This window comes from Bos mutus, chromosome 9 (genome assembly GCF_027580195.1).
Source record: "Bos mutus isolate GX-2022 chromosome 9, NWIPB_WYAK_1.1, whole genome shotgun sequence".
Classification (NCBI taxonomy): Eukaryota; Metazoa; Chordata; class Mammalia; order Artiodactyla; family Bovidae; genus Bos; species Bos mutus.
Genome location: NC_091625.1, coordinates 40,559,563 through 40,571,601, shown reverse-complemented (window position 1 = coordinate 40,571,601; position 12,039 = coordinate 40,559,563). Strand labels below are relative to the sequence as shown.

Below are 12,039 nucleotides of genomic sequence, written 5' to 3'. Positions count from 1 at the left end.
CTTCCTCTGCCAGAGGCTCTTGCTGTGCCCCTTGGAACATTGGAACATAAGACTGCAGTCTTCTGAGCTTTTGAGAGCTCACTCTGCTTTCACTTTCTCAAGGAAGGTGCTCCTGTTTTTGTTCTTGGAGCATTCTGCACCTTTGCAGCACCTGGCACAGTTGCACTTAAATCCTTGACTGTGCTATTAGTTGGGTTGTGTGTCCCTGTATCCCCACCGTGAGACCCAAGAGCTCATGAGCATCTTATTTACTACTGGTTCACTATGGTGTCCCTGCTGCCTTGCTCATGGCACATAAACTGTTTATGGACTGAATTAATAAATGCACGAGTTAATTCATTACCTATGCCCTCCCCAGCTTCCCCTTTTCCCTGAATTCAGAAATCAACAGGGCTAAGTGTATCAGCCTAATAACATGTGGCTTATCAGGAATGCTCTTAGACTGCTCAAATCATGTCTTTCGAATTCACTGAGAATTATGGCCTTTATACAGCTGGTGAGCTCAATGTGTAACATAAACCACAAAGCCACTATAGACCTTTAGAGTGTTTGGATATTGCTCTGTGTGCATGACTCCTTGAGCTGGATTTAGGAACTTTACAATCAAAGTATATTAATCTGAACAAAAATCAAGAGTTAGGAAAGTCAAATTTAGAAATTCAGGTCAGTGGCGTAAGTTTAAATTCTAGATTTCTAAAGCAAAAATATTGAAGTATTCCCATCATCCTTTATTACACTTACTGCTGTAGTTCCCAATAAAGATATTAATATGTATTGATGTATTCCAAGTGGCTACAACATTATTGCAAATGATTATTATATATAGCTAAAAACACTAAAAATAACACGTGGTTTCACTTGTTTTTGTAAATTAGAATGGTTTTAAGGTAGTCTCTCTAAAGGCAGTCTCACTGGCTATGCTTCATTATTGTACTGGTTTTCTAGGACTTCTGTAACAAAGCACTACAAGCTTGGTGGCTTAAAACAACAGAAATGTGCTGTTTCACAGCTTTGGAGGCTTTAAGTTGGGAATCAAATGTCAGCAGGGCTGTGTTCCCTCTGAAGGCTCCAGGGGAGGTTCCTTACTTGCTTCTTATCTTCCGATGGTTTGCTGCTGATCCTTGGCTTGCAATTAAAACTGTGGTGCTTTCATTTCTGTCTCTGGTGTCACACGACATTCTCCTCTCTGTTGTGTCTCCGTGGTGTTCTCCTCCCTGTGTGTGTGTGTCTCTTCTTATGAAGACACCAGTCATACTGCATTCAGGGCCTGCCCCATTCCAGTGTGGCTGTATCTTAACAGGATTACATCTGCAAAGACTTGATTTGCAAATAGGGTCATATTCACAGGTCCTGGGGCTTAAGACTTTTAATATCCCTTTTGTGGGGAACACAGTTCAGCTTGAACAGCTATGTAAGTCATGTGCCAACAAGTACATATACCTCTGGATATGTGTTGAACAAGGTTTAAAACTTCCTGTTCAGGGTTGTTCCTGAATTGGGAGTCATTATGATCCAACCAGTCCATCCTAAAGGAGATCAGTCCTGGGTATTCACTGGAAGGACTGATGCTAAAGCTGAAACTCCAATACTTTGGCCACCTCATGCGAAGAGTTGACTCATTGGAAAAGACTCTGATGCTGGGAGGGATTGGAGGCAGGAGGAGAAGGGGACGACAGAGGATGAGATGGCTGTATGGGCATTACCGACTCGATGGACTTGAGTTTGAGTGAACTCCGGGAGTTGGTGATGGACAGGGACGCCTGGTATGCTGCGATTCGTGGGGTCGCAAAGAGTCGGACACAACTGAGTGACTGAACTGAACTGATTGACACTTAAGGACCAAGTCATGTGTTTTTCAGTAAGATTAGAGCACAGAGAGTGAATGTGTAGCTGTGCATGATTAAAAATGAAAGAACAATTAAAAGACAGAAGGTGGTCATAAATAAGTAACGTGCACACGATGGAAAGGTAAAGCAAAATTATGCACAACTGAAAGAGGAACTATTATGAAAGGAATTATTTTATGAATAATATGGCTAAAACAGACTTCTGTATTTTGAGAAGCATGGTGCCATTGGGGTGTACAACTTATTTTAAAATTACAATGGATATTATATAATGGTAATATATTAATAGAACCATTTTCTTTAAGCACTCAAGATAACTTTGTGAATCAGTCTCTCCATGTCATGTCTCTGAGGTAGACAGGAAGGTTCTTGAAATTAGGTTGTTAAGAATTTTATCCTTGGTTCATATGGACAGATGGAGACTATGTGGGTAACCCACCTGACTCCCTTTCAGGTTCATTTTAAAAACTGTTTTGAGTTTTCACATACTATTACCATGTTCTGGGGTTTCTTTTCTTTCTGAGAAATGTCCTTTGGTTTCTCTCATAACTGGCTACAGAAGCAGTTGTAGGACGTCAATAAGAGAAGAACAAGTACCTAGGTATTCTCTTTGGATGTTAGGAAGAAGTTTATAATTGTAATTCCTTGTCAAGTTCTAATTTTCTTTTATATTTATATGTAGGTAAACCTGAATATTTTTTTCTGAAGCTTATTGAATTGAAATCCTATTTTAAGGAAAAAAATATAAGATACCTGCACAGTTAATAATAGAACAGCTGTATATACATACATATACACAAGTATATACACATATATATGTGTGTGTGTGTGTGTGTGTGTGTTGTTTAGTTGCTCAGTCATGTCCAGCTCTGTGACCCTGTGGACTGTAGCCCGCCAGGCTCCTCTGTCCATGAGATTTCCCAGGCAAAAGTACTGGAGTGGGTTGCCATTTCCTTCTCCCGGGGGTCTTCGGACCCAGGGACTGAACCCCTGTCCTTACATGCTCACTGCCGTATGCGGTCAGTTTCCCCCCTCTGCGGCCTCATTTCCATGAGCATGGAGGCACACCTTGTGTTTTCCATCTAATCTTTCCTTCTGTTCTTAACCACACCCACTGCTAACAAAAGCTCTGCTCTCCTGAAGCAAAACCTCTTGGAAGCGTTATCTGCACACCTGTTCCCTCTCTCATATCCTGTTCTCTCCACCTGCTTCATTGAGCCTTTGCCCTGTCATGCCCCCAAACCCGTGCTTATCACAATCACCCCAATCTCCCACTGCCAAACCAAGGGCTCCTTTTCTGTGTTCATCTTGCTCAGCTCTTTGGCAGCTTGTATCACAATGGAGCACTCTTTCTTGAAACTCACCTCTGTGCTGTCTCTCTCAGTCCCGCTGGTGACTTCTACCCTATTTCTAAACTCTCCTCTTCTCTTTCTACACTTTTACCTTAGGGGCATCTCACCCAGCTTTTAAATACCATACGTTTGACACTCAAATATATATCTCTTCCCTGACTCCAGACTTAACTAAATGCCTACCTTGCAGGCATTTCCTTCTGAATATTGTGTTAGTTTTCTACAGGTGCCATAACCAATTATCACAGACTCAGTGGCTTAAAACAACACCCGTTTATTATGTCCCAGTGTTTGTGGTTCAGAAGTCTGGGAATAGCATTACTCACCTGTGTTCTCTGCTTAGGCTCTCACCTGGCTGCAGTTCAAATGAGAGCAATGAAGTCAGAATGTGGGCTCTGATCTGGAGGCCTCCAGGCTCATTCAGCTTGCTGGCAGAACTCGAGGTGGTTCTCGGACTGCTGTCCCCATGTGCTGTTGTCTGGGGCTCATTCTCGGGTTTGAGAGGCTGCTTACCTTCCTTGGCTTGTGGTCCACTCCATCTTCAAAGTTAGCAATGGTACATCAACCCTTGTGCCTAAAATCTGTCTGCTTTCCTCTTCTGCCCTTAAAGGATTCTTATGATTCCAGTGGCCGATCCAGGTAAGACACGATAATTTTCCTACGTTGATGTCATTGATTAGTCATTTCAGTTACATCTACAAAGTCGCTTTTGCCATCTAAGATGAAATATTCATGAGAAACTATGGAGGGAAGGTCATGAGGCCAAGTTTCTCCCTACCACGGATATCTGAGAAGAATCTCAAACTAATCATTTCCAGCAGGAAATGACTTGCTGCTGCTGCTGCTGCTAAGTCGCTTCAGTCGTGTCTGACTCTGTGCGACCCCATAGACGGCAGCCCACCAGGCTCCCCCATCCCTGGGTGCCGGGAGCCGGCATATTGCATATTGGGTGCATATTGCATATTGAGTGCAGCACTTTTCAGGATCTGGAATAGCTCAACTGGAATTCTATCACTGCCGGTAGCCAGCGTGAGGAACTCCACCCATGACAAAGGTCATGAGGAAGGAGGCTTGGCATACGCAAAGGCGGGATCAAGCCTCAGGAGTCTCCCTGGAAATTCTCGAGCAATCTACCCCCAAAACCAGAGTCTGCCTACTTTCTGCTTTGTGCTTTCACCTACACCTCTGACTTTACGGGGGGCTGTCCCCCACTACCTCTCTGAAAAAAAGTTAGCTTACAGCTCCAGTTAATAATTCCTGGGTGTGACAGTGTTTAACCTACAAACTCCTTTGGAAATCCTCTAGCCTGCCTGAATAGGTTTTCCGGCCACATGTGATTGTTCAGAGCCTCCCAACTGTGAGAGGTAGGAGATGTTCTAAACTGTCTAAACACAGATTCTTTTGAGTAGTTAAAAGATTGATTAGAAATTGTATTGGTGAAGGGATTTTCACTTGTTGGGCCAATGTTTGCTGCTAAGTCTCCATATCCCTTACCTGCTGTGTCCCTGGCAGTGTATTGATTAATATAATTGGTGTAAATAGTAGCTTTAATGTTTGTAACCTGGGACCCTTGAGTTAATTCTTTTTCTTGTTATAGCCCACCACACCTTTGCGCTGTAGGAATGCAACTTTATCTAATGCTTTTGGAGGGTGGCTCCTGACCAATCACCTTTAGAGAAAAATAAGTTTTCTGAAGAAAAGGTCTTAAAATGTTAACAGGCCTCTGGGCCAGAAGATGATGCAAATCACCTAAGCTTTTGCATATGATAAGTTTGCAGGAAGAAAGCCTGGCTTGCTGCCTGACTCTACCCCTTCCCCCATTATCCTCTATGCATAACTTAAGGTATAAAAACTACTTTGGAAAATAAAGTGCGGGCCTTGTTCACCGAAACTTGGTCTCACCATGTCGTTCTTTCTCTTACCTTCTGGCTGAATTATTCAGCCTCTTTTCTCCACTGAATTTTCCTACTGAGCTATCCTCATTCTATTACTCTTTATATCCTTAATTAACGTTTAATTAAGCAATTGTTTCCTGATCTTCGCCTACGCCGTCTCTCCTTCGAATACCCTGGTTCAGCCGGGGCTGGTCCCCGGCACCTGGGATTCTCCAGGCAAGAATACTGGAGTGGGTTGCCATTTCCTTCTCCAGTGCATGAAAGTGAAAAGTCAAAGTGAAATCACTCAGTCGTGTCCGACTCTTAGCGACCCCATGGACTGCAGCCTACCAGGCTCCTGCATCCATAGGATTTTCCAGGCAAGAGTACTGACTCTGCCCCAAACTTGTTTCTCTACTTTTTTTCTTTTTTCACCTCTGCTTCCATTGTTCCGTTCAGAATCCTAGGAATCATCCTTAATTTCTTTATTCTCCTTATCTTCCCCGGTCTCACCTCTCAGCAAACCTGGTTGGCTCCACCTCCAGAGCATATCCCCAATCCTTCTGCTGTGTTTCCTCCCCACTGTTGCCGGGCTGGTTCAGACAGCTGGTGGCTCTGAACAGCTGCCGTTGCTCCTGATTCCTCCCTCGGCCTCCCCTCTTCTGTTCTTGCTCTTCACAGCAGCCACAGTGATCCTTTCGAGAGTTAGATCATATCACTCCCCACTCTGAAATCCCTTCCAGGGCTTCTCATCGCATTTAAGATCGGACTCTTTGCCATGACCTTCGAGGCCGCGTGTGGTCTGCCTCACTGTCCCCAGTCCTGCTCTTTCTTTGCCCCCTGCCCTCCAGCCCCCTGCTCCCCCCTCCACCTTCGTGCTGTTCGGGACACTGTGCAGCCTCCACCTGCTTCCCTGACCACCGACCTAAGTGTCCCTCTTCTCTCTCATCACTCTCATGTCACTCTTATTTTTTCAAAGAACTAACATCCTCTGAAAGTACCCTGTACCTTATTTACTTGAGAATTATTTTTGCTTCTCACTGTGGAATGTAAGCCCCATGAAAGCCAGAATCAGTTATGTATAGACCATATACCTAGTGTGGGACAGACATAGTAGGCTCTTGGATGAATGAATGGTGGGTTTTTTTTTTTTGTAGTTATGAAGGTAATATATGCTAATTATAAAAAGTATAAAATAACTCACAAATAAATCATATAATCCTCACCTTTCAGAGGTAGCAACTTGTTCATATTTAGCAGAACATGATCCTTCTAGTTACTGTACAGGTAATGTATATCTGCTTTTTCCCTTTTAGATAATGTGAGTAATCTTTATGACCCTAAATACTCTTTTACAACTTAATTTTTGGTAGCCTTGTGGCAGTCTGTCCTTTAGAAACACCACAGTGAGGTTACCTGTTTTTATTGTGCATTTATGTTTCTTTTAAACGAACATCTTTTTTGAATGTTTTTATATTATGAAAATTTCAGCACCATATTTATTAGGTCAGAGTATACATATTTTCAGGATCTTTAAAGACATATATGTATATGTATAGCCAGATAGCCTTAACGAAAGGGTGTAGCAATCAGTTCTCTCTCAGCAGAGTATAGGAGTGCCCATTTTGGAAAGTATTTGCCAGCTTAATAAGTAGAAAATGGTTTGCATTGTTCTCAGTTTGCATCATTTACTGAATAATAGTAAAGTTGAGTTTTTGAATGTTTACCATCTATTTGTTTCTTTTAAAAATTGCATGTTTTTCTATTAGGGTGTTGATCTTTGTCCTTCTGACATTTAGTTGGTATTTATTTCAACATACAGTAGGAGGCAGTGGTCCAAGTTCACTGTCTGCTCCTCACCCTGGTTAAATAGTACTGTTTATCGAATAGCATCCCATTCCATTACTGATTTCAGAGGCCACTTTATCATGGACTTAATTTAATATTAGGTCAACAAATACTCTAGTTTCCAAATAGACATTCTTGGCTAATTAAAAAGAACTGTTATCTTCAAGCCTGACCTATTGAAATACAGTGTGTTAGTGATTAACCATCTGGATGGAGTTTGAAAGGTGCATATTCTTTTTCCTTTAAAGCACAATTGAATATAAAAGTAGGTAGTTATTTTGCCCTCTTGTTATCTGCAACTGCAGAGAACCTACCTATTTTAAGCTTTTGTCTCAGTCCAAAGTACTACTGTCTTCCAGAGGGCGAAAACTTCATCTGCAGTCAAAAGTAGCCAGGAAAAGTTCCTGAGGCTCATTAGGACTGGCCTTAGATTCCAAGCTTAGTTCAGTTCAGTTCAGTTCAGTTCAGTCGCTCAGTCGTGTCTGACTCTTTGCGACCCCATGAATCGCAGCAAACTAGGCCTCCCTGTCCATCACCAACTCCCGGAGTTCACTGAGACTCACGTCCATCGAGTCAGTGATGCCATCCAGCCATCTCATCCTCTGTCGTCCCCTTCTCCTCCTGCCCCCAATCCCTCCCAGCATCAGAGTCTTTTCCAATGAGTCAACTCTTTGCGTGAGGTGGCCAGAGTACTGGAGTTTCAGCTTTAGCATCATTCCTTCCAAATAAATCCAAGCTTAGTAAGTGACCATAAATACCATAGATACATTGTAAGTTAATGTAACAGCAGTACATTCAAGAAGTCTCCATTATGATCCTTTGAAGGCATATCTATTATTTGGTTAGGTTTCTCAATCTTACATTTTATCATACTTGCTAAAAATTAAAGGAACTACTAATTAGGCTTAATTAGGGATAAAAGAAACTCCTTGAAAATGTGGCTGAAAAATGGAAAGCTTCTTTAAATAGAATTAAGATATTTTGAGGTACTGCATAGTGTGAATTATTAAGTGCCATTAAGGCTACCCAAGAATCATAAAGAAAATAATTACTATAAAAGGAGTATGTTTACTTTCATATTGTGTTAAGAGGGTGCAAATTGGGGTGGTAATGCCTTCATCATTTAATACTTGATGTTTTCTCTCAACAAATGGAAAAAAGGCTGCAAGTATACTCATCATATAAACACATCCCTTTCATATATTACTTGTAGCATAAAAGGTGAGCGCTGTTTTAATGGAATGCTTCCTGTCAAAATATATAACTGGAACCCATGTTTAATGTACCAGATTTCATTTATTGCTTCTGCCAAAATGACCAAATAGCCCAATGAGAACAGTGTTGCTAATTTCAGATTTTTCTGTGTTCACTATAGCTGTTGGAAGGAAATTGATTTTATGATGATGTTATCCTGTTTCAAAAGCAGTCATTTCTGTTAGCTTTTTGGTTCTGTGCTCAATTTCAGAAAGAGATTATTATTTATATTGTGGATGTCTGCCCCTAACTTGAATATACAAGGGCTCAGAGACCAGAATGGAAAGAATGAAGGATGCTTGGGAGGGGGCTGTGCAGGACGGGAAGGATGGCTCATGAAACCACTTCAGTGCTTATCGTTTTTACCAAAATACAATTGAGAAAAAGAAGAGGAGAGACAGCGTGTGTGTGTGTGTGTGTGTGTGTGTGTGTGTGTGTGTGTGTGTGTGTCAGTTTTACTAGTTTGTAGTCTGTTTTGAAAAAGTACTTTTGGAGAGGTTGAATGGTTAGAGTGACGCTGTTTTCCGTGTGCACACTCTGCTTTCTTTATCAAACACAGCTGTAGGGGAAACCAAATGTTGCAAAGGTTGTCTCTGCTAAAGAAATGGAGTATCTTTTCATGGATTAAAAGCAGAAGCTTGGAAACTGACTTGTTCAAGGATGTGCCACAGAATATGGGTAGGAATTGGGCCGCTTTATTTATAGTCTGACTTCTCTTCTGTCTTTGCCATAAAGTGAAGATGTTCTTTGTTTCAGGTAAATGAACAAATGGTGAGAATGTTTTTATTCTAAAAATGCAATCACTAAGGTAACTAGGGCAGTTCTTAAAGACTTTTTAAGAATCTCTCAAAATTCAAGAAGCAGTTTACATTCACTATCCTCTATGTTATGAGACGTATAGAGTAAAAAGGAAACATTTTGAAATAAGATTTTAATTTTCAAAATCTTGGTGGGTGTTTTAGATGTTGTGTATGACTTTTACAGTATAAATGCTTTTATTTTCAGAGGTGTGTTCTATGACATTCCAGATGTACCCTTAATCCTCCTAAGAAAGCATTCCCCTGGGTTGTTTATGTGAGTAATAGAGTTCCTGAATTATGTATTTTTGCTTTTTAGATGCTGACAGACAAGATTCCATTAATCTCTTCCTGGGAGTTTTCCATCCCACTGAAGGGAAACCTCATCTCTGGGAACTCCCGACAGATTTTTATTTGCATCATAAAAATACCATGAGACTTTTACCAACAAGAAGAAGGTATTTTTCTTCCTGGTCTACTATGTTAAACTCAGCTTTGATAGTATTTTGAATATGAGAGAACTTTCTTTTTGAGAAATGATTATATAGGCTAAAGTAGTCAGCCTTGCTACATGTTTGCCAGGAGGAATTTAGTATTGTTGATGTCCTGATAGTTCAGTTCAGTCGCTCAGTCATGTCAGACTCTTTGCGACCCCATGAACCGCAGCACACCAGGCCTCCCTGTCCATCACCAACTCCGGGAGCATACCCAAACTCATGTCCATTGAGTCAGTGATGCCATCCAACCATCTCATCCTCCGTTGTCCCCTTTTCCTCCTGCCCTCAATCTTTCCCTGCATCAGGGTCTCTTCAAATGAGTCAGCTCTTCACATCAGGTGGCTAAAGTATTGGAGTTTCAGCCTTAACATTGGGAAATTGTCATTAACAAATACAGTTGTTTTGCATTTTCATAAGATACAAAGTTTCAGAGCTTCATCATTGAACTGTTAAGTTGAAGCTCCACTGGAGCAAACCAGTAACATAACTTTTGAGTGCTTCCTACAAATGTGGGGTGATAAAGAACTCTTAACATGTAAGGAATCGTCTTTGGTTTTTAAGTGTGGTGTCTAGGCAGCCTCACTTTGGAATTCCAATGTTCTTTCCTCCAGGAAGCACAGGGAACTCTTGGTGACACTGGGGAGGACAGGAAGCTAGAGCCGTGGTGCTCGTGGCAGGCGCCACTCCCACCAGCCCTGTTGCTCAGTCTGGGCTTTCTTGAGTCATTCGCTGTATGGGCTATTATGATGACAGTTAAATTGGTAGCAGTTGTCCCCAAATACGGAGAAGCCAATGGCACCCCACTCCAGTACTCTTGCATGGAAAATCCCGTGGATGGAGGAGCCTGGTGGGCTGCAGTCCATGGGGTCACGAAGAGTCAGACATGACTGAGCGACTTCACTTTTACTTTTCACTGTCATGCATTGAAGGAGGAAATGGCAACTCACTCCAGTATTCTTGCCTGGAGAATCCCAGGGACAGGGGAGCCTGGTAGGCTGCCATCTATGGGGTCGCACAGAGTCGGACACGACTGAAGTGACTTAGCAGCAGCAGCAGTCCCCAAATAAATGAACTATCTCCTGAGGATAGGACAAGACTCTCTGTGTAGCACAGGCCGCAGGGTCAGGGGACTTGAGTTGGCGTCTCTGTAGCCGTGTGACCTTGGACTAGTTATTTAACCTCTCTAAGTCTCATTTCCTTCCTCTGCACAATGTAAATGACAGGACACACATTACAGAGTCATTGTAAGGGTTTAATGAGAGGACTCTTTAGCACTGTTAATTGAAGAGTCATGTTCTAATAATGGGCTACATTTTTCACATATGAGACTTGAGCCTGGTCCCTTCTGCTCAGAGCCCTGTGATGTCAGGTCTGCTCCTAAGGCTCTCCTCTCACAGCATCCGTGTGATCTAGCCCTCATTTTGTGCAACAGTGCCTCGCAAACACTACAGGGTTCATTGCTGGTCTGTGCTAACTGTGTGGACAGACCACAAGCAACTGGTGAATTAGCAAGTGCTAATGTTATAGATGTTGCCAAATTCTCTATTACTTCAGGAACATTTCAAATATTAAGAAAATGTCAGAGTTTATGTTTCTCAGCTTTGTTCTTTTAAGTGTATTTTCTTGGAATAACCAGCTTAATGCTTGACCTTACTTTCCCTATAAATGAAGCAGTGCTGATTTTTCCACTATATTAATCAATGATTGCCATGAATTTTTGCTGACAAAAAAATCTGGAGCTAATTATGTTTATTTGATGAGAGATAAACATAAATGCCTATATTTAGCTTTGTTGATGCAATTGACTATGGGTAAATATGGTTGATTTTCTGAAACTTTATATTACCTTAAAGTATTGAAGCTATTAAGATACAACTTGGAGAACAAGCAAAACTCAATTTTCTGTTGCTGAAATTAGCTAGTAAATTACAAGCATAAGTTAAACCTAGAGTTACATAACTGAGGCAGGCAGTGTTGGTGCTTATTTGTGGAAATAAAAGGAAGCTGATGTTACATTCCCATTTTTAAAATTAAAAAAAGGAAACTGAGTTGCAGAGAAAATGTGTCTTGACTGAGGTTATGTAGCCAATTAGACAGCACAGTAAGTGAATACACTAAACACCTCCCACTGAGAATAAACTTTTATCAAAGTAGGTACTGTGGCTCTCACAGTTGACTTGGTCTCCTTGTTTTGTTTTTCTCTAGAATGTGAAAATTCCAAAAATTGATTTTTGGCATCAACAACTGATACTAATAAAGACTGTAGGATAAATTTCAGTACTTTTTTTTGGCCTTTCTAGTCACCCACCGATACTAGTTATTTTGATGAGGGTTAAATCCATATGCTGATTCTCAGAAGAAATAGCCAGAGGCTACAACCAGACTGGAGCATGGATGCTAGGGTAGAGCTGAGTTGGATTTTCTGCAGGTGTGTGACCTTAGACCTGTTTCTAAACCTCTGGAAATCTTGTTTTCCCAACTATAGAAAGGAAATGACTACACACACCTCACAGGTCACTTTAAGGATTAAATAAAATATGAATGGGAAGTACTTCCTACTGGGTCTGACA

The 12,039-nt window shown here is 41.4% G+C and overlaps 1 protein-coding gene across 3 annotated transcripts in view; it reads left to right on the top strand.

Moving 5' to 3' along the window:
• FIG4 (FIG4 phosphoinositide 5-phosphatase) overlaps positions 1–12,039 on the top strand; it is a 173,608-nt gene that overhangs the window by 92,689 nt on the left and 68,880 nt on the right. For all 3 annotated transcript variants that reach the window (XM_070376482.1, XM_070376481.1, XM_070376483.1), the window contains one exon: positions 9,292–9,430. In XM_070376482.1, the coding sequence (XP_070232583.1) occupies positions 9,292–9,430 (139 nt within the window). The remainder of the gene's footprint in view (positions 1–9,291; positions 9,431–12,039) is intronic.